Here is a 24,623-nt window from a genome sequence, read left to right on the forward strand (position 1 = left end):
ATCTGAATCAGTAAAAAATTACCGAAACAAAAACAACTAAGCGCGTGTATAAGCAGTATCAAAAATATATAAGAATACACAACAACAAATAAGTGAAAATATATTAACGTGTTTTTCTTGGTTCCGTGGCTCTTTCAGAAATTATTGAGAATTCAAAATAATGTTATTTATATAAATTTTACTTAATAAAATGGTTTTTCAGTAATACGCAGTTAGTGAATATTCAAAAAAAAAAATCCTCCTTTTGCTACGAAGCTTTAATTCAAATGCAGCTCAAGTGCCATAGTGAAAAGCCTTAAATAATAAAAAAAAAAATATCCGCACCAATTCAGTACCTATGTGCTTCGGCAAAACGTTTGCCAACTTTCCATATTTGAGGTTATGTTCGACGCGTTGTGAAAATGAAAGTGCTACTTCACGTTCTTCTTTCTTGTATGCTATTTCAACTAACTGCACAGTTAACTACAGCCTTTGAAGTTGTAAAAATTGGTATGTTTTAGAAAAAGCAATATTCTGTGATTTGATATATATTTTACATATACATATATATACCTGGCTGTGCATATGTGTTTGTATAGGTGTGATATTCTTCAACGATGAATGGGAATTAGTTAGTGCTTTTGACACAGCCATACGTGATATCAATGAACTTGAAATGGATGTGCGTTTGGAGCCAATTAAACATTTTATTAGCTATGATGATAGTCTAACACTGCAAGAATTGGGTAAGTACACTAAGGAATTATTATCAAATGAATTTTGAATACAAATTACAACTCTTAGGTTGGCTTTGGTTAGGTTAGAGTTCGAACAGGGTAATTCTGGCAATTGTCTTTTAACTCTCCACAATTTTTCGAAAGACAAAAGTTAAAATGAAAATAAATAAAAATATATGTATTTAAAAATTAAATGAAATTAAAAACAATAATATTTTTCTTCTTAAAAAAATACGATATAAAAAATAAAAAAAATAAATAAATTAGAATAAGTAATTTTTAAGCAAAAAACAAAACTATAAAGAATTTAAGATTATCGTTAATTTCTTCATGATCCAATGATCGGATTTAAATCAAATTTGAATGGGCCCAGCTGTGAGGTAATACCTTTCCTTTAAAAAAATAACTATAGAAATCGGTTAACGTGGTTGAAAGTTACGCGGTAACATACATAAAAAAAAATATTCCGACGATTTGATAACATTCCTCCTTTTTGTGAAGTCAGTTCAAAAGAAGAAAATTTTATTAAAACGGCAGAAAATATAACTTAGAATTTAAATGAAATTAAAAAAAAAAATATTTTTATATTCGAAGCAAAATCTAAGAACTAAAAGAAAAGTAAAAAAGACAAAAAATAAAGTAAGATCATAAAAAATAAAATATATGTATTTTTCTTTTTAAAACAATAATATCATTTTAAAATACACAAATTATATAAGATACGATTTTAACAATTCAATGAAATTAAAAACAAATATATGTTTTTCTTTTTAAGGCAATGACATCTAATAATTAAAAGAAAATTTAATTAAAAAGAAAAAATATTATATAAATACAGCTAAAAAAAAATATATAATTTTAAAAATTAAAAAAAAAGCATAAAATTTAAAAACCAAAGGAAAATTAAATTAGAAGAAGAAAAAAACTGAATGAAAAGGAGAAAAAAGTACTTAAAAATTAAATGAATTTATAAAAAAAATTATTCTTTAAACAATGTAAAAAATTATAAGAAAAGTAAAAAAGACGAAAAATAAAATAAGGTCCTAAAAATTTCATGAAATGAAAAGAAATATATTTTTCTTTACAAAACAATTAGATCTAAAACCAAAAAGAAAATTTAACTGACAAAATAAAAAATATTTTATTGAAATTTAATAATTGACAAAATAAAAAATATTTAATTGAAATATAGAAAAATAAGAAATATGTACGTTTTTAAAAATTTAATGATAGTAAAGAAAATATATATTTCATTTTGAAACAATAAAAACTTATTAGCCAAAAATAAATGTAGTTTTAAAAATTGAATGAAAGTAAAAAATATATACACATATTTTCTGTGGAAAATAATAATGTCTAAAAATTAAAAGAAAATTAAATTAAAAAAAAATCAAAAAAGGAGAAAATAGGCCTTGAAAATTATATACTATTTAAAATATATTTTTATTTTTAAAACAAACTCTATACATTAAAAGAAAATTAAAAGGAAAACAAAAAAATGTAAGATTCTAAAAATTAAATGAATTAAAAGTTAAAAGAAAATAAAATTAAAAAATAAAAAGTATTTTATTAAAAAAAAAGTACGTTTCTAGAAATTTAACGAAAGTAAAACAATATATAATCTTCTTTTTAAAACAATAAATTCTCAAAAAATAAAGAAATGAAATAAGAGAAGTTTTTTGAAAATTAAATGAAAAAAATATATATATACATTTCTTTTTGGGAAAATTAAATCTATTAAATGATAGAAAATTATATTTAAAAAAATTTTAGTAAAAGAAAATTCGCTGCCCGATGTGTCGAACCCGCATCTCTCGAAAGTCACATCAGTGTTTTGCTCATCTTCCTTCTAATCAGCGACGAGACATTCCTGATCGAACGAGTTGTTCTTTCGGTCTCGCTAAAATCAACCAAAAATTGTTCAGTGGCATTACGTAATGTAACGGTAAATGCGGCTCCACTGCTTGTAGATTTCGTTTTGTTAAAGATTTTTGTTATTTTGCTCCACTTTGCTCTAGTGACTCAACTTCGACCAAAAGTTTTACTATTATGGTGTATTATATTAAATAAAGGCAGCTTATGACTTATGGCGTTTTCGTTTCTACAAAAAATGTTGCCTTCTCATTGCCCTCTTCCTAGCGTTTCTGCGTAGAGTGCAAAGAGAAGGTAACCTCTTTCGGTAGAAACGAAAACGCCATTAGTCAGTTATTGCTTTTGATTATACATACTTTTTAAAGCATAAGCACTTTTATTTTTCACTGTGTAATAATTTCAAATTTACGCCTTTCTTTTTTTAGCATGCGATTTGATTGACAATGGTGCTGCTGCTATATTCGGCCCAAGTTCAAAGACAAACAGTGGTAAGTGTTAGTTTTGGCCGAAAATTGTATGCACTAGGCTTGGGGAGTTCTTGAATTAAATGAACTAAAGAACTAGTTCATCTCAATGAACTAGTTCACTAGTTCGGACTTTTCATTGAACTAAATTTGTCAGTGCTACTATTTCCAATTTTAGATCCATATATTCTTGGCACGAACGTTATGATAGTAAAAATATGTTTAAAATAACATATCGACACCTATTTTAACGTCCTATTTTATAATTTGATTGAAACACACCCTAAGTCAGAGTTTGGCTGAAGAACGTCATTTGGATGAAGATCTCAACTGAAAGTATATTGGAAATATATTGAGAAAGGGCGTTTTTGAATCGGCAGCTAGGATAGGGTATTTTTGAAAGGATTTTTAAAAAATTCAAAGAAAACTAAATTTACTTAGTGTTTATTTTTTGTTTTTTTTTTTTTCATTGAAAAACCGTGTTAAATATATTTTCGTTCTATTTTTCTTTGCATAATACCCAGCAGTCAGGTATAATTGCACGCCAATTTAAACGGCGATGAAAAAACAATCACTTCCCACCCAGCAGAGAAACGTAAATTTTGCCGACAGTGCAAATACAATTCTTTGTATCCGGAAACGAACGCAAAGCGACTACAGTTTTCGTTCATTTACGTATCCAAAAACATTCAAAAAAAGTGCGGTTTTCGTATCCGGAAATGAACAGAAACACGACACAAGTTTCATTCATCTTCGTAGCCGGAAAACGACCGAACATGATGTTATTTGAAAGCAATAATTGTATTTTATTTATTCAAGAGGCTGAGCGTGCAGAGGATCGTGCCAGAATTTGTTAGCTTTCTGAAGGTGTCGAGTTCGAACTCCGTGAGGCGCTTCCTTAATTTTTTTTTGTTTTGTTTTAGAACCATGAAAAAGCATCTGCGAAGTGCAGAAGGAAAGCGTACTGAACGAAAAATTAAATACGAAAAATTTTAGAATAACAGCCAAAAACGTATCCGTTTCAAAACAATTTTCGGTTCTTGTCTGACATACGAAGAACAAAAGTCCGCATATCATCCAATTTTTTCCTTTTTTGGATCCATTTTCAGGTCATTTGTTTACAAGTCAAAAGACATTGGTATCATATCAAAAGGAAAATTAAAAAAATGTCAGCAATTTTTTTTTGGCGGTTTGGGCTCGATATGCAAGTAATTAAATAAATAAAAAAAATTTTTTCGTGGAAGCGGGAGCAGAGCTCGGAGCGAAATAAAATGCCGGAGTGCAGTTAGAGCGGAGCGATGAAATAAAACCTTGGCTGCGAAGCCTTGTCTGCGATAGGTCGATCTTCCACTCAATTGTTGACATGTAAATGTATTCGTAAATTCAACTAAAGAACTAGTGCACTAAGGTGAACGAACTACAACTGAACAGTTCACTCAAAAGAACTAAAGTGACCAACTCTAGTATGCACGTACATATGTATGTATGTTTATTAAGTGTACATAATATATATATATATATATATATATATATATAAGTATACTTACCTATACATATCTTTTCGTATATTATCAAGATACTATGTACGCTGGCACACTCGCACATTTTCCGCTTTTTTATGTTATTTTTTCGTCATAAATTTTTTGCACTTTTCTGCTTTTTCTCAGTTTGTTCCATGTACATATAAAACATACACTTGTACACATATTTTGGTGTAATACAACTCTTTTTTGTATGATAAAATATTTTCTAGATTAAATATTGCTTAATATTTTTGGTTATCATGCGAAGATTTTAAATCATGTTTAGCAATTTTGCTACTTAGATATAGTTAATGATGTATGTAGATATTTTTATACAAATATTTTCTAATACTATTTTACTGCCCATCACAACTCATCATCAGCCTCTTCTTATTGCATTAAGTACACACTTAACATCTTTAAAATAAACAAATTTTATACTTTCTGTCGTAGAATTTTATGAGTTTTTGCTTTAAAATAAATACCCGTATTTTTTCGAATTTCTAAGAACAAGCCATCTTATTTTATGGCTTGTCTTATGTGTCTGATTGCCTTGTTTGTTGTTGTAGTATTTATTTATTCATGGAAAATATGGAAACATGAATATTCAATATGCTCATTTGTTGTTTTTTATGATCGATGTTAGAATTTATTGCACCGTATCGAACATGAAAATTAACTAGATGTACATATGTATGTATATATGTGTATATGTTTATGTAGACGTGTATGTAATGTATAGCCTGATGTGCTGTTGGGTGCGAAATGAGCTTATAGCAGAACAATTTGTTTGTTTATTTTGGCATCAAAAATTGGATAATACTATATCCTTTTTAATTAGCATAAATCGCTGTGGTTAGCAAAAGTCTTTAGTAGAGCTCTTGTGAATCTGCTAGACATCTCATCGGTTAATCGATTAGCGAAAGCTCTTTAAAAATAACCGACTTTGACTTTTTCAACTTTTTCAACTTACCGTTCTCAAATAACTAAGTAGTCTAAGACTAACCACTCATTTTCGATTTTACCACTCGTTTAATAAGCATTGTTTTTTTTTTCTTAATCCGGAATATTTGTACGTATTGGCTGAATCCAACGCTAATAACAATAATTTTATTATGAAAAATTGTCACCATAATAATTATGCATATTATATAATAATCATAATTTCGGTTAGTCAAGTTCGAGCGACTAATCGAATAATTATTATGCGACTATCAACCGACAAAAAATTTGCTACCCGAACTATTCGCCTGACCGAATATTCGGATAGTCTTTTTTAAAACGAGCTCTAATCTTTACCCTCACATAATTCTGATGTATTTTCTTTTTTTTTTTTGTTAACAAAAGAAATTTATAAAATTTTAATACGCCAGTGCGTATGAGTTACCTATCGATATGAATTTTCAAGTTTTTAGGTTTTAATGCAAACCGTACGTGGTTGAAATTTTCCTTGAAACAATATGAAGAAAAGAGGGAAACGATGCGAACAAGGGTATCGATATCGATAAATATGTATATCGATAACCATAACGATAACAACAAATGGAAATGACACAAACATTAATCAGATTTCAAAAAAAGTAATAAAAATTTCCAAATTTTTATTCAAAATTTTAAGAAATTTTTCGAGTATGCGGTTCATTCAATAAAAATGGATGAAAATGCTCTACACCCTCGACAAAAAAAAAATCTACAAAATCAACTGTAATTTTAAGTCACTTGAAACATGCACTTTATTGTACTAAAATTGAATAGGTCACAAACGGTGTCCTCGAAATTTTTTAAAAATTCTGAATAAAAAGTTGGAAATTTTGATGATATTTTTCTGATTTTTGGTTAATTTTTGTGAACTTTGGGCAACATAAGTACCAAGTAATATCATTTTGAATTTTGCTACTATTTTATTGTCCGCAGCTGTATGTACATGTGTATATGAATAAAGCGTTTTGCAATCAGTTGCGTGTGACGTTAATATTGTAATATTTCATTTAAGTATCTAAGTGATTAAATTTCCCTAGACTTTTAAACAAGTGCCAACGGCTTTTACAAATATTTTTAAATATCTAAAAAATCTTTCTTAGACCATTTCGATTGACATCCATATTATAATACCACTCTCTTCAAAATATTTTTAAAATAAAGCTTTCTTAAACCTAATTCATTTGCCACACATATTGTATTACTTCTTTCAACTTATTAATAAAATTTAATTGAATTTCTTAAATAGGTGGCAATCCTGTAAAAAATGGCTGCGTAATAAATCTCGCTTAAATCTCCTTCGTTTGAAATCCATATTGTAAAATTTCGTTCAACTAATAGATTAAAGGAGAATTTAACATTTTAAGCAGGTGGCATCCATTTTAAAAAAATATTATATCAGGTATCTGTATGCCAAATTTTGTACAAAGGAAGTTCATCAAACTCAAAAGCTTTCACATTTACGCTATTATAACTCCTAAACTGGTGGCAACGTTCATCAAAAATATTTTCATATAACCACTCTCGTTTGATATCCACATAAAAATATTATATATAGCTTATTACTTGAATTAATTTTGAATTGCTCAACAGGTGGCAGCTCTTTTTAAAAATATTCTCGAAATAAAGTGTTCTTAAACTTACTTACTTATACTAAACCGTTGATTAAATTGGTTTTAACTTTTGAACAGGTGGCAACCTTCTTGAGGGAATTTCAAAATAAATCTTTTTTAACCAGTTCGTTGGACGCCCACATTGCTGTGATCCTATATTTAACTTATTAATTAATCGTCCTTAGCTCTTTTAAGAGATGGCAACCCCTTGGAAAAAATATTCTCAAATTAAATCATCTTGGAAAACCTTCGTTTTACACTGTTGTAATATTTTACTTAACTTTTTAATTGATTGATTTTAACTTAAGAAAAGGTGGCAACTCTATTCAAAAAATATGCTTTATATAAATATAGGTTGTAAACTTTCAGTGCGCATAAATTTATTGAAATGCGTCAAAACATTTTATTAAATTTTTGCGCACAAAACAAAAATGAAAACAAGTAACGACAAAAATACTTGATCAAGGCGATACAAAAGCAAATACCTACGTATTTTCATACATGTGTACATATTTTGATTACCTTCCATCAAAGCAGGCCACTTGAAATTAATGTAAATAAAATCTATCTCATACCATTTAAAGATCATTGAAAGCTATCAATCAATGGCGACTGGGCAACAAAAGCAATTACATTTAAATATTTGGTTTTACGTCAAAAAATATGTATGTATCTATGGCCTCGGTGGGCATTTGAAAACCACATTCCACAAAACCTCTCATTATGCCTATAACGGATACGTGGACGAAATATGAGAATACTTTTACTTTGAATAAGGAGCATAATATATGCCCGGTCCATTATTTATTGAGGAAAGAGTGAGACAGAAGGCTGTAAAATATCAGATGTCAAACTACCGTGGACACATACACGAAATAGCGGCCATTTTGTTTAATGACCGTATTTTTTGGAGATACGTGCTTAGCTTTATATCTTAAAATAAGCAAAATATGCTTGATCGTTAAAATTATATTACCCACCCCTACATAGTTTGACAATTTCAAACGTCAAAACTTCAAAGATCCTTATGTTACAAAAGTTCTTTTTACCACTTTTGTTAGACCTATACTAGAATACGGATATATTGTTTGGAATCCCCGCTACCAAGTTCATTCAGAGAGGATTGAATCAATTCAAAAACAATTCTTGCTTTTTGCGTGGCGTGACTTTAACTGGAATTCAGATTACAATCTCCCCCTTACACAAGTCGTCTAAAGCTCATAAATTTGCCTACGCTCGCAACTCGTAGAGAAACGCTAGGTACAATATTTATCGTAAAATTAATGACAGGCTTGATTAATAGCCCGGCCCTCTTGGCTGAGGTCAATTTTAATGTCCCCGCTCGAGTGTCAAGACACTTTCGACCTCTGTTTTTGAAGCCATGCAAAACTAATTTTGAACCAAACGAATCATTCCGTTGTTTATGTAAAGATTTTAATTCTCATTCCAGCACGTTTGATATATCGGACACGATTTTTACTATAAAGAAAACTACCATTTCCACTCTCAATAATTGCAATACTATCTTTAGCATATTCAATCAGCTGATCAGTGTTGCCGCAAAAAATTTTTAGTGGTAGCTAAATGCCTTTAAAAAAAGTGCTAAAAAAGAGCTAAAATAAGTCGTTGTGGCTAAAAATGGTAGCTAAAATTGTTTACTTAGATAAACATATATAAGTATACACGCAAACATTTTCAATAAGTAATGGTATATAAAAACAAATGAACTCTGGAAAAAAAGCTAATATTTTATCCAGCCAAACCCCTTTGTATAAAAGGGAAAATATACGACACCAGCTTGCTGGTTCCACCAAGTGACTGTACCATCAGGCTCGAAGCATATAACTTACCAGCATGCTGGTATAATATTTATTTAATTACAAATGAGGTCGAGGAAAGATCGAAATGTTTAGAGCCGAAAGTTCACATTTTTTCTAGCATTTTGTTAAACATTGTTTTTTTTTTTTTTATTCACAACTGCAATATCGTGAACTTAATCTTCCACAAACACGGCTTTGACTCAGATAGTGCAAGAAATTTCCGCCAAAATACTTTTTACTTAGAAAATTGAGCTAATTTTACCACTCACGACACCAGCATGCTGGCACAATCACACCACAAGAACATACACGGTCAATCGACTGGATGGTTCATTTAACAAAATTAGCATATTAAGGGCCGTAAACTTATCTATTTTAAACTATAGTTAAATCGTGAATAGATAAGTTAACAGCCCTAACACTTTTACAGTATGTATGTATAAAATGTATAAAAGCGTAAGGAACATACAATACACATATATGTTCATATATATATCAGTATTTCATGGTTTAAAAATTCATCTTCAAAAAATTTCAATTTGTCAATTTCAAAAAATCATTCATCAAATTAAAAACAAAATAAGCATATACAACTTTTTCATGCCAAGTATGAATCAATTCTCCAAAGGGCTAAAAAAAGGGCTAGGGGCAATTTTAAATTTATGTGGCCAAAAACACTATGTGGTAGCTAAATCTAGCCACCAAAGGGCTAAAACGGCAACACTGCAGCTGATGAATTTGATTCTGTAGCTGAATAGGTTTAGATCTCGACACTTAACAAACTCCTGTTTCCACTACTCGGCACCAAAAAAAACTAAAAAAAAAAAGGTTCCGTACGTCATGCGGACTGCGCCCCTCGTGTCGGTTGGATGGGAATGGGGGGTAAAAAGCCATTGGGATTATTTAATTACTTAATGACTTCTGGCACTGCCAGAATTAGAGATTAATAAATTAATCGGGCAAGCTGACTAATCGAAAGCTGATTAATTAATTAATCAAATAATATTTTTTGATTTACCAAAATGATAACTTTTCCGATTAATTACACATTTATTAATTGGAATATAATTAATTTTAATCGGTAAACAGATTAATCATAACCTGACTAACCAGAAGTCTGAGTAATTGCTTTTTGTTTTGTTTTATATAAATAGAGAAAAGAATTTATACATACATATATACATACATATGTGCATATCGAGCCCTAACCGCCAAAATAACGTAAGCGACATTTTTTTCAAAATTTTCTTTTTGATGCAGAAATATTCCTAGAGCATCTAGATACATTTCTGCATCAAAAAGAAAATTTTGAAAAAAATGTCGCTTACGTTATTTTGGCGGTTAGGGCTCGATATGACCCAAATAAAAAGTGCTATTTTTCTTTAGTTTCTTTAATATTTATTATTTTTATGAAGGTATAACTGATTATTGACAGATTAAAAGCTATGTACATGAAAACAGTACAATGCACAGCATGTAGTCTGAGTGCTGTTTTCGCGTGCATTGTTTTGTGCTTGGTTCCCACAGTGACACTTTCGGTTTGTCTCATAAGCAATATTTCATTGGCTCAAAATTGTGAATAAAATGGTAGGCTAGTTAATATAATCTTATAAGATTTAGGTTATATTTTATATTTTTTTTATCTTTATCCCTACCTCTGCCCTTTTTATTCTAATATCGATAAAAGCGACTACAAAATTTATAAAGATATCGATAACAAAATCAATAAAATATCGATAACAAAACCTATAAAAATTTCGATAACAAAATCAATAAAATATCGATAATGGAATCGATAAATTACCGTTATTAAAATCGATAACAAAATCGAAAAAAATCGACTTTCGAAAATAATTTTCATAGGCGGCGGGTACAGAAGTGATCAAATGGCTGGCTTGAATAGGCAGTGTGGATTAAACGAAGCTTAACGATTTTTCTGTCAACTAACCCTGACCATTTAGAAATAAAGATCATGGTCAAAGCAAACTTTATGGCACTCTCCCTTAATCGCAAGTTCAGGCTTCTGGATTTCTGAAGCGTATTCCAAGCAGATGTGGCCGCTACACGGTGGGAGAAATGGCCATTCTGGCGGCGCTTTATTAATAACTTCGAAAAAAAAAACAAATTTTTTGGTGTAATATTTTTTTGTATATTTTTGTATTTATATGTTTTGAGGGATCAATAACATTAGAAAATACGTGAGTTTCGATAACCAAAAACACTTTTTGGTTCGTACTGGTTTACTGTGTCAAACTAAAAAAAGGGTGCGTTTTGACTCTGGCATTGTACCTAGAAAACGCAAAAAATCAAAAAATTGCGAAAACTTGCATAGACAATAGATTATACTACAAAACAAACAAAACGCTGGGGCAAATCCTGTCGAATCCAGCCAACTTTTATTTCACAGAAGATCGGGTTGTACATGCTAAAACACTTTATCAGAAAGGACATTTTCTACCACGACTAAGCACTAAAACATATAAACACAGGCCACAAATATATATTTTTTTTATTTAACACATACCTAATAATTTCAACAAACCTTGCCCTTGCTGAAACATATGCTAAGTTTGACCGGTCACAGCTGGGCAAATACTGGAAGCAAAAGCAAACAAAACAAGTAAAAAAGCCGGAGTTCGGGCGGAGCGAACATTAGATACCCGGCGAAAGTATTTAAATTTTTCTAAATTCCATAATAATGTTACTTATTTGCAAGGGAATGTTGTTAGTAAATACTTATAAATTTTGAGTAAATTAGCGTCCATAAATTTCGAAATATCGAAGTTTCAAGCATTTCTTAAATTTACCGTTATATGAAATGTGGGCGTAATTTTAGTCCGATTTCAATAATTTTCAACGCTTTGCTTTTATGTGGCAAGCACAATAATCATACCGAGCTTGGTACAAATTGGTAGAACGATTACCGAGATACATATATGTGATCATAAGTGGGCGGTGCCACGCCTATTTTCCAAAATTTTATCATAAACGTATTTCTTGGTAAAGAATTGTTGCAAGCATCAATTTTGAATAAATTAGCTTTAATATTTACTGATTTATCGAGGATTTCGTATTTCTCTAAATTACCGTTATATGGGATGTGGGCGTGGTTATTGTCCGCATTTGCCGTTTGGTATGTTTTGTCAGGGCCAACAGCTGTGCCAAATTTGGTGGAAATTGGTTGAGCGGTTCCCAAGATATACACATAGTGGGCGTGGCTACGCCCATTTTCCAAAAATTTATAATATTCTTATTTTTCGTCTAAAAATCATTGTAAATATCAATTTTGAGCGAATAACGTTCAGTATTTACTAAAATATCGAAGCTTTCGTATTTCTGAAAACTATCGTTATATAAGAGGTAGGCGTGGTTATTATCCAATTTTGCCCATTTTCAATACCATTCGTCCTACGCTCAAAAGAAGTGTACGTACCAAGTTTTGTAAAGATATCTCAATTTTTACTCGAGTTATCGTGTGCACAAACGGACAGGCGGACAGACCGCTTAATCCAATTCTTTTTTCATTCTGATCATTTATGTATACATATATATATCTATCTGGATTCGTTTTGCCCTTTTACAAACAACAGTTATGTGAAGATAGTTATAATACCCTTGTGTACAAGTGCCCTCGGGTATAAAAATAAGATTAAGAATAAGTGTACAAATACGATTAAGATTAGGATTAAGATTAAGATCAAGATCAAGATCAAGACTAAGATTAAAATTAATATTAAGATTAAGTTTAAGACTAAGATTGGGATTAAGATTAAGGTTACGGTTAAGGTTAAGTTTAAAACTTACATTAAAACTAAGATTAAGATCAAAATTAAGATTAAAATTGAGATTAAAATTAGGATTATAATTAGGATTAGGATTAAGGTTAAGATTAAGATTAAGAAAAAGATTAAGATTTAGATTTAAATTAAGATGAAGCCTAAGTTTAAAAGCATGTTCCCACATAAATATAATCTCATTTGTTAATCATCCCGTTTACATTGTCAAACGTGGGATTGAATCAAATGTCAAATTTATTGCTTTTTTCACAACTCAAGCAAAAGTTCAATTTGTCCTCCATGCCACAGTGATCACTTTTTTCTGCACAATTAGGGAATTTATATATATTGTAACTCAATATTTTATAAAAATACTTTTGCAGAACTCTGTTCTATTTTTGCTTACTTTCATATTTGACATTTCTCCTATTGTCCGCAAAAATAATTGATACAACTAAATAGGTTGAGATTATTTTAGAATACAGATTAACAGGTATGTATTTTGTATGGCTAATAAGTTATTTTAATTACAGAGTTGGGCTCAAAAATGGGGAAAATTTCTACGTTTGAAAACGTAATTCAAAAACTAATCTAGGCATTAAATGGCAAAAATGACAAATGACAAAGTCGGTCATTAAAAAATAATCGTGTCATTACATTAAAAAAATAATCATTAAGATCATTTCCACATGGCATTTTTTTTAAATGGCAGACATTTTTTGTCATTTCAATGCCAAGTGGAAATTCGGCATAAGTTTAAGATTAAGACAACTCTTCGTTATTATGCAGAAAAGTACTTATATTATGTCGTGAGTTATACGGGTAATAGGAGGAAGTTTCATTTGAGTCGCCCATGGCATCCACGCAACACTTTTTTTTTTTTTGAATTAATTTTCAAATTCAATGGCTTAAAATTAATATTCAAATTCAATAGCAATCACAAAAATTTACCAAAGTCAAAAATACCCTTAGTGCGCTCCCGCTCTGTGCTCACAGACAAACATCCAATAACAGAAATATTCTCGAACATAGGGACACGATATCGAATCAATAGTATCGATATAGTACTCATTTGAATTATCGCTGTAAAAATATCGGGCACCCATTAATATCGTGATAAAAAGACGCGATATTCCAAATATCGATACCAAATTCAAAAAATTAAATCTGAATATTGGTCTCATTTTTTTCTAATAAAGATGGAACAATTTTGCACTTTAATAAGTGTTTGCTTATGTAGAGGTAAGTGTGTTACTTGACATCACCGAAGGCATCGGTTGAAATCCCACCACATGCCAACTTAAATAAGATAAGATAGTACACATTTGTGCTCTTTAAGGCCAAAAATATATCCATGTTGCTTTACATATAAGTTCCAAAGTATAGACATTTTTATGGGCGTTTCCAGGGGAAGGTCATGGCACGTCATTGACTTGCGGAAAATGGAACAACTAGGTAGCGCTGAAGTCAAAATAAAAAATATATTCGATGTGAAATTCATGTTTTATTTGCGTTAAAAATTAGTTTAATAACAATATTAACAAAAAAAAGTTTAAATGGAAATTTTCGTAACGTAACGTCATGTAACATCACGTCAGATACTAAGGCTGATAAAAAAGCAGGAAAGATTTGTACATTTTGGAACTTGGAAAATTAACTCTGAATATTTAAAATATTAACAAAAAAGAAACTATACACATAGTCTTGCCCGATTCCCAGAGTTTTAAATGTTGACGTTTTAAATTTATATTTTTAACATTTCATCACGCCACGCGAGATTGAAAATGCCCATATGCGCTTTTCCTTAAGCACATCAAAAAGAATTTAATAAAAGAAAATTATTTTTTATATAATGTACATGTACATTTACGATTCGATACGATACAAGGGTTCTGGTATTCGATTCCAAAAAATATCGTTTGAAAACTATCGAGTAAAAAGTATCGATATCGAATAGCAAAAATATCGATATTGTATCGAAATGCATGTCCCTGCTCGAGCACATTAGATCGATTTCCAACAAGGTATTTTCCATAAAATTTTTCTTGATCTATTCCTATCATCATGAAAAAGAGAAATGAAGGTTCTTGAAGGTTCGCTCTCTACGAAACGATGCTTCAAAAGTGCTCGAATATTTTATGTATAATATATGTATCTATTTATATATGTTTATGCATAGATGTGTAAACTTCGGAACATTAAACACTTTCAAATTAGATTGCTTTTTCCATTATTCGTTCTTTTTATACATATATACTAGGGCTGTGCGATTAATTGATTACTCAAAATTTTAATTAATCATAAAGTAAATAACTCAATTATTCGATTAATTGGAAATTATGATTACTCAAAAGTTCAGTTACTCGAGTAATCAAGAGTTTTGATTAACCAAAAACAAAAATATTTGAGTAATTTGCTTTATGATTAATCAACATTTCGAGTAAAATGAGTAATCAACATTTCAACTCTTTACATATGTATAAAGTAGTTAAAGTTCCTTGATACTTTGAAAACAACGTTTCTGTTTTCAAAAATGAAAGCAAACAATTTTTTTCATATACAGAATGTAAAAAAGAAAATTAGCATTTTCCAAAGCAAACTCTGTTAACGAGCAAAATTATTTTTTTTAAGTAATCATATTTCAAGTAACTCGATTAATCATCGTTTTGAGTAATCAAAATCTTGATTACTCGAGTAATTGATTAACCGAATAATTGATTAACCAACTTGCTCGAGTAATCGAATAATCGCACAGCCCTAATATATACTATATGCCATTATTTTTTCTTTACTCTTTTCCACTTTTTATTTCCTATTGCCATCTCTTTACTATTTCGCATTTTCATTGTTCATTATCTGCTATGCTTCCTAACTAAATATCAATTTGTTGTGTTAGTATTTTCGAATTTACTTCGGGTTGTGTTTACATATGCATATCGGCAGCGTGTCTTCGAAAACGCACGCGCACTTCGTTGCAGAAATTTTATGGATTTTTTTCGAATATTCACCGCTTTTATTTTGATTACAAAATTCGTAATAGCAAGCTGTAGAAGTCATTGACTTCGAGAGTTTGTAAACAAAAATAAAATTGTTTAAATGAATGCATCCATACATATGCACATACATATGTACATAATACATAAATCCATCTCGAAGGCTACGCGCTCACTCTTTCTCGTGAACTCTTCAGCCGGCTGGCTGCGTCTGAAACCAATAATTTTTTTTTTTTTGACTAATCATTGTTTCTTATCCATTTATTTCTTAAACTTTTTACTTATTTTAGTTACACTTTGCTTGCTCTTTTTCTCTCTTCCGCAGACATTGTTGAGGTGATTTGTAATACCACCGGCATTCCGCATTTACAATTCGACTGGCATGCCAACGAAGCCTATGGCGGTCATAGTCGCAATCACAAACTGACAGTGAATGTAGCACCTACAGAGCAAATGCTTTCTTGCGCATTTTTGGATATTATGCGCATGAAGCAACTGGATTGGAAATCGTTTACGATCGTCTATGAGAATAGTCGAAGTGAGTAGCATTAATTTCAAGACTCAATAAATGAAATGAAATGAAATGAGAGATTTTACTAAACAAAAAACACAACTGTTCCTTTTTATACAGAACAAGAAAATATCTAAAAAGTAAATATTTTTCTAGGTCTGGCTCGCATGCAACGCTTATTCGGCTGGCGTCAATTGCACAAAGCTGGCATAAAATTATGGCATTTCAATCGGGGCGATGACTATCGTGTAATCTGGAAGCTTATTAGTAATTCACGCGAAAAATATGTGGTATTGGACTGTCCGTCGGATATAATCACCGAAGTGCTGAATGCGTCCATATATTTCAATATGACCGGACAGTTTAATGTAAGTAATTTGATATTTTATAGCAGCTTTATAAAAAAAATGTTCCTTATTATAGCACTGGTTTCTTACAAGTTTGGATACGCACACAAGTAATATACGCTCCTTGTACTCTCGTAACTTCGTCGCCAATATGATCGCTGTGCGCGTGCGCCCCTACATGCCTCCACCGGTGCATGATGAGGCAGATGTTTTCGAAAACGAACAGGAGGATCAGGTAAAAATTTAATAAAGGTTTTTTCCATGCTAAATAGCTTGCTGTGAACTCCTTATTAGAATAGACAGACGGCAACGTTGACCCAGATTAACGGCACAGTTGATCTGACCAAACTTGCACTCTGCCTTCGTAGGGCTCTGATTTCAAACGAAAGAGCGCCAGAGATATGCATAGATATGCCCTTCCATCCCATGTATACATAATTCAGATTTCTGCGCAAGTTGACAATCTCCTTCAGTACATTGTGGTGTTGCTCTCACTACTACTATGGGTGATAGCGAGGAACCGCATACTGCAAGATCTCAAAAGAGGTGGCGTCAAAGTTGTGGCGTACGCGGGTGATGTTTTAATAGCAGCTACAGGTCCGTTCCTTTGAACCATTAGCGATATACTTGAAAGAACCTTGGGAAGGCTATACGCCTGGGTTGCGAGAATCGGCCTTAATGAGAATCCAGCCAAGGCACAACAGCGCAAGGTATCTTGGAGTCGTGCTGGATAGCAAACAGAAGGCCTACATATCATTACACATACATGAGAATCTTCAGCAGAAACTGGGGACTGAAACTTAATCTTGTGATGCGAATGTATACCGCCATCATAAGACGAATCCTAACATACAGTGCTTTGGTCTGGTGGTCCGAACTAAGCAAACAATATCATGTCAGCAAATTAAGAAGCATGCAAAGGGCAGCAAACACAGGAGTAACAGGTGCACTAAGATCCTACCCGACGAAAGCGCTAAATGTTATCCTAAATCTAATCCCTATTGATCTTCGCCTGAAAAAAGTGGTTAGGAAATCGGTGGTCAGACTAAGAGAGTCTTGCCTTTGGGGGACTACACACTTCGGACATGGGTTGATCATGTATGAAATGAATTAAGTAGGACGACAGACAATATTCTAGGCTAGTTGGACTTCAGCTGCAACGTGCAGATATGATTTCCATCCAGAAAAGACTGGAGAAGAGACCGAGTGGGCGGCCGAGTGGCTATATCGCTATACACCGACGGATACAAGACGGATTGCGGTGTGGGAGCTGGAGTCTACTACGAGGAACTCGATGTTCCTCGATTGGAAAAAGCAGAAGTTGTAGAGAACTTAGAAGCCTGTAAAATCCTAGGCAATTGAGTCGCGTATAAGAGTAAAGTAACAATATGTGCTGTGGCTAGGCGGCACCGGTGACCAAATGTAACCTAGCTAGGGAAAGCAAAGCTCTCTGAACTCAGTGTCTTAGTCAACTACCGTCTGGAGCCGGTTTGAATGAATACGAAGCGGTGGAACTATGTTATCCTCTTGGAATAGTCTAAAGGGAGATTACTTTGCATTTCCTTGAAGTGACTAGACGCAGGTGGTCAGTTATACAGACATTTAAGACATCGGGAAAACAATGACCTGACTACAACAGGACAAATACAATGAACCTGCTTAACAGATGAAACCCAAAGGTGTTCAGGCAAATATGCGGCAAAAGGCCAAAGCAAAATAAAGCCTTTCATGGACACAACGACGTCCATCCTCATTTATGATAGCGAAATATGGGCAGACGCGCGAAGAGCTGAAAAGAGAAGGAAAGTACTGCCCGCCGTACAAAGAACAACTGCTTTTAGGGTGGCCTCAGCATACCGGAAAGTCTCAGAGGCTGCAATCCAAGAGATAAGTGGTACATTGCCTATATATTTGGCAGCAAAGAAGTGGCAAATGAAGTGGAACCTACAACCGGCCACAAACACAGGGGAAACATCGCGAGAAATATAAACGCAAACTCAATCACTATGGCAGACGCAATGGAGCGAAGAGAAGCAAGGCAGATGGAATGCAAGACTCATTCTAGAAATAAAAAAATGGATGTCATGTGGCCACGGCTATTTTCCGAATCCTGCTAGCAACAAAACATTCGGTCTAAGTTAGTTTAGATTTTAGAAGGTGTTGCGTGAAAAAAATTTTGAATGATCTCTGCCTTTGCTAATTACATAGTCTCTAAAAGCTATCTAAGTAATGCACACTATAGAAGTTTTGGCCTCTGGCTTAGCTAGTTAAAAGTCTTAATTTTCCTCTGGGACCCAATTTAAACATTTAACAATTTTTTGGATATCTATTTCTAAAGTTATTTCTTGTCTTTGTATTTGACTCACAGATAATTACCATTCGCAGTAAATTACTCTACGATGCTATTGTATTATATTTCAATGCTTTACGACGCCAAATTCGAAACTTACACTACCAAGCGCCTAAAGTGCGCTGTCATCGAGGGTATTGGCGTACAGGCTTGGAGCTTTTGGATCAGATGAAACTTGTGAGTAACAAAATTTTGAAAACTGCTAAACTTCCACTTGACTTTGCAAAAGTTTCATTGTGAGCTTTGGTGTCGCTCTAACAGTTCTACGCCAGGTGAAAGCTCTAAAAACTTTTTTTAGCTTTGAACTTGCTATTCTTTGAAGTTTTTAAATCAATATTGCCGTACGTTCTTATAGCTGACATCTCGTAATGTAACGCCACCCTATAAGACACAAAAAATGCAGTTAAACAAATATGGTGAACGTGAAGAGTTTAATTTGGAAATTTACAATCCAATGGTGGAACGTATTACACATATTTGGAATAAAAATAAAAACCTAGTTGCTTTCGAAGATTTGGTAGAAGCAAAAGAAATGAAGAAACAAAAATACAATGAGGTAGAAGATTTTACGCCCAAACGTGTGAAGTATACAGTAGCGACACGTATCGGAGAACCTTACTTTATGTGGCGGTGAGTGAAAGCTTTATTGATTAAACATGAGGCGTGGTAAAATTTGGAAGGGTGGAAGCTTGAAACGTATTTTATCCATTTTTGTACAGTCAAGAACCGGAGGGTGTTCACTATGAGGGCAATGAACGCTTTGAGGGCTACGCTGTGGATCTAATTTACAGTCTGGCACAGCAGTGCAAGTTCGATTTTGTCTTTGAGCCAGTGCCAGATAATAATTATGGCAGTTACGATCCGATAACTGATGAGTGGAATGGCATTATACGGCAATTGATTGACAATGTGAGTATACATGTGTCCTTACGATTAAGAAGAAAATACTACAACCAGTTCTTAAATTCTTTAATCTTGCTTCTCTAGAATGCACAAATTGGCATTTGCGACTTAACTATCACGCAGGCGCGTCGAAGTGTGGTGGATTTTACGGTGCCTTTCATGCAACTTGGTGTTAGTATTCTATTCTACAGAGAACCACCACCACCAAAGAATCTTTTCGGCTTTCTTTCCCCATATTCTTTGGATGTTTGGATCTATCTGTTGGTGGCTATTATGATAACGGCGTTGGTTTTGGTAGTGGTGGGTCGGTAAGTGTGGTGAATATCTGAGAAAGGAATGAATAATTCGAAACATTTTCATCTTCAATTTCTTCGCAGCGTCTCACAACTCGACTGGATAAGCCCAATTCCACATGATCCTGATCCCGCTGAAGTGGAGAATATTTGGAATTTATCTAATTCGCTCTGGTTGAATATTGGTTCGATTCTGAATCAGGGCTGTGATATACTGCCGAAGTGAGTTAGTGAGTTGTATGCTTGGTATTCCTGTACTTGAATACTTGAAATTGAAAACTTTTTTGTGATTGGAAGAGTGGACATAATTTATTTGTAATTAAAAGAGTGGACATATATTTTTTGTGAAATAGCAAATTGACATTAATTGCAGATAATTTAAGAATTGGCCATACAATTTTTGGTAATTAAAAAATTGGACATACATTCGTGCAAAATAAAAATTGGGCATAGATTTTTGTAAAATAAAAATTGGAAACTTTTTAGGTACTCTAAAAATTAGACATCACTTTTTGGTAATTTTAAAACTGAACATGAATTTTTGATAATTTAGAAACTGACATAATTTTTGGGTTTTTAAAAATTGAATATAAAATGTTTTTGTAATTAAAAAACTCTACATAAATTATTGTATATTTTTGGTCATTTAAAACTGGAAATAATATTTTATTTTTTAATTGGTCAGAATTTTTGGCAATCTGAGAGGTATTTTTGTTTAGTTATTTAATAATTGGACCAATATTTTTTAAAGTAAAAACTGGCATTATTTTAAGGTTATCTACTGAACATAATATTGGTCATATTAAAACACGAAATAATTTTTTGGTTTTTAAAAATTCGACATAAAATATTTGGAAAATAAAAAAATTTTAAACATTTTTGAAAAAGATGGACATAATCCTTAGGTAATCAAAATGTTTAGTCATTGAAAACCCGATTTTTTTTGTTTTCAAAAATACGACATCCAATTTTGGTAATTAAAATTATTGTAAATTTTATTGACGCAATTTTTAGGCAGCTTAAATAGCACACATAAGTTTTTGGTCATATAAAAATTTGAAATAATTTTTTGGTTTTTAAAAATCGGGCATAAAGGTTTTGGGAACTACATATATTGTCAATTTTTTATACGTTATTTTTAGACAATTTAAATAGTACACATACATTTTTGGTAGTTTAAAAACTGGAAATAGTTTTGTGGTTTTCAAAAATTGGACATCAAGTGGCTAGAAATCTGAGAAGGATAACATCTTTTGTTATTTTAAATTTGGACATAAATTTTTGGCAAGAAAAACTGAACATAATTTTAAGGTAATATAAAAAGTGGACATACCTTTTTTGGAAGTTTTCAACCAGGAAATAATTTTTGGTTTTTAGATATTAGACATAAAATTTTTGGCTATTAAAAATTGGACATAATATTCTTAAATTTTAAAACTGTACATGCGTTTTTTTTTGATATAAAGACTTATTTGTTTTTGTTGTTGAATATAATATATAAACTTAAGATAATTTTTTGGTATTTTAAAAGCTGGTCATACATTACTGATAAAGTACTTTTGTAATTTAAAAACCATATAAAACTTTTAATCAGTTAAAACTTTGGACATATATGTTTAATAATGTAAAACTTGAATTTGTGGATAGTTTGATTATGTGGCATTTGGTGAATACATTTTTGATCTTTTAAAAATTTGACATCATTTTTTGGTAATTCGGACATAAATTGTTAGTTGGACAAAAATGTTTGGTAATGCCAAACTGGACATTTAAAAACGATGCATACATTTTCAGGAATATGAAAACTGGACATTCATTTTTTGGTAATTTTAAACCTGGACATAAATTACTGATTATTTTAAAACTGGAAATTAATTTATGATCATTAATATTTAAGAATTCGAATCAGACCATATGAAAGTGGGACATAAAATTAATGTCACACAAATTAATGGACATAAATTTTGTGGTATTTTTATTGAACTTTTCAATGTTACTTTTATTTATATCTAGTCTCCTAATTAGTAAAAAATTATGTCCACTTTTGACCACACTAAAAGATTGTCTCTACTTTAACTTTCAAGTGATCATTCTTTTTCTTATATATATATTTTTTTTTCAATCTCTCACACACTTCAGAGGTCCCGCAATGCGTTTGTTCACCGCATTTTGGTGGATCTTCTCACTTCTACTCTCTCAGACTTATATCGCCAAATTGGCGGCCTTCATTACTGCTTCCAAAATGGAAAGTTCCATAACGAATTTACATGGTCTCATCGATCAGAATAAGATACAGTTTGGCATGCTAAAGGGTGGTAGCACATCGTTTTTATTCTCGGAATCGAATGAATCTGAATATCGGCTGGCTTGGAACAAGATGGTTGCCATGAAACCAGATGCCTTCACGTCGAATAACAGAGAGGGTGTGGATCGTGTGAAACGTAGTCGTGGCCGTTATGCGTACCTCTTGGAGACAACCACGCTACAATACTACCTGAATCTAAATTGTGAATTGAAACAGATTGGCGAACCATTTAATGAAAAGCATTACGGCATTGCGGTGCCGTTGAGTAAGTGAAGGGTTAAACTCATTATTTTGAAAAAAGAGTTGAATATACCTACCTATCTCACTCTAATTATTTCTCTCCTCTACACTTCTCTTCCCTCACTTTTGCGCTCTCCAAAAAAGATGCGCCCTTTCGCTCTAACCTTAGTGTGGGCATTTTGAAACTCAGCGAGAAGGGCGAATTGTATAAAATGAAACGTAAATGGTTTACCACAAACGAGACGAACTGCGATGTTGATTTGGACGAAGACGCTGATAATGGCCAGTACACAATGGAATCGGTGGGTGGTTTATTTATAGTTCTAATCGGTGGCATACTGGTTTCCATATTAATTGGCATATTCGAGTTCCTTTGGAACGTTGAGCAGATTTCAGTGAAAGAAAAGGTACTACTTAAGTTATTTGCTTAAATTTGTAGTATAAATATGTACTCAGTGTTAAAATATTTTCATTACAGCTACCAACAATGGTCATTTTCAAGGCTGAGCTGAAGTTCTTCCTACGCTTCTGGCAGACACGCAAGCCTTTGCGCACTTATGCAGAGAGTCGTGGCTCAACATCGACTGGTTACTCATCTTTTGAGCAAACTGCAAGTACTTCGACTGCCAAGAAGAAAAGGAAGAAGAAATCGAAGAAAATTCACGAGCAATGAGCGGGGCTGGCGGGGGTTCGAGGTGGGGGTTTGTTGGATAGTTATTGCTTAAATAAATAAATTTTTGAATAAATACAAAAATCTACAGCTGGCGAAGTGATTTATTGGAAATGTCAAACATTTCTCAAGGTCTCAGGCATTTGTGGTCCCGAAAGCATTTTGTATTTAGGGTAGGTCTTCTTCGAGACTTTAAATTGCTGAAAGGATGGCGGTAGAGCATCTTAGGCATACGATGATCATCAGTTATTCGGCTCGTTCGAAAGAGCACTCGACTTTTAAATAGAGCTGGTACCAGTTTGTGGCTTGGTTATACAAACTTACATATCGCCTCTATTCCTTACAATGTTTTTCTGGAACACTCAAAAATTAGAGTTCGGTATTATCGCTTACCGTATATTCGGCTAGTTGTTAGTGGTATATGTTGCCATCAGTTCCGACGGCTCTGGATCTGACCTATTCAAAGCCGGCGGCGAAGAGCTAGCAAGGCACATGTACCAGCTGTTAAGTAGAATTTGGTCTGCTAATTACATGTCCGAAGATTGCAGTCTCGGTGTAATTTGCCGGCAAGGAGGATACTACCGCTTGCGTTAACTATCGCGGAATAAACTGTCTGAAGCTTGACGGAAGGGTTAGTGCAAAAGTCTTTTTCAAGGAGCTCTTCATCAGCCATAAATTTAGGCTTCCAGATCAGGCGGAGGTTGCTGCTATTATGGAAGCAATCGATTGTCTGCTGTTAGGCGCGATGACGGTAAGGCAAGTTCATATCTACTCGAACAGTCAGGCGGCAATCAGGGCACTGGGCTAACTTACGGTATGCTCGGAGCTTGTAGAGGAATGCCTTAATTCGCTTCCGATAGCGTCGGAATATTACTTGGTCAGACTTGTTTGGGTGCCACGCCATAGAGTTAACGCAGGAAATTGTGCGGCTGATGAACTGGCCAGAGGCGGTAGCCTTGAGGAATGATCGCTTAGAAGAGAGATGGTGGGAGTCCTCTTGACCACTTGTGGACTTCTTTTGGAAAGATGGGTCTCGGGTCAACTCAGCGAACGCTGGAGGAAAACAAAGACAGGTGCTACGGCGAGATATTTCTGGCCGGGGATGGACCGTGGGCTGTCTAGGGATCTCTTTAAGCTCGCGAAGTCAGATATCTCGATTCTACTGAGTCAAATGATAGGCCATTGTTGTTTCGGGGTTCATGCAGTGAGATAATAATATTTTAGACATACAGCCGTATTCTAAGAAAGT

At 32.8% G+C, this 24,623-nt stretch overlaps 1 protein-coding gene across 1 annotated transcript; it reads left to right on the forward strand.

The window, feature by feature from the left end:
* Positions 1-346: 346 nt before the first annotated feature.
* Positions 347-23,387, forward strand: LOC118750053 (glutamate receptor ionotropic, kainate 1-like). Its single transcript, XM_036484784.1, has 14 exons — positions 347-489; positions 579-725; positions 3,014-3,076; positions 16,081-16,293; positions 16,423-16,634; positions 16,690-16,848; positions 18,982-19,140; positions 19,319-19,593; positions 19,683-19,872; positions 19,951-20,174; positions 20,244-20,381; positions 22,299-22,729; positions 22,849-23,111; positions 23,183-23,387. Exons 1-14 carry the CDS (start codon positions 402-404, stop codon positions 23,375-23,377), a joined length of 2,757 nt encoding a protein of 918 aa, XP_036340677.1. The 5' UTR covers positions 347-401; the 3' UTR covers positions 23,378-23,387.
* The last annotated feature ends 1,236 nt before the right edge of the window (positions 23,388-24,623 follow it).

Source organism: Rhagoletis pomonella, unplaced genomic scaffold, assembly GCF_013731165.1.
Source record: "Rhagoletis pomonella isolate Grant_MI unplaced genomic scaffold, Rhpom_1.0 Rhpom_scaffold_00122, whole genome shotgun sequence".
Lineage (NCBI taxonomy): Eukaryota > Metazoa > Arthropoda > Insecta > Diptera > Tephritidae > Rhagoletis > Rhagoletis pomonella.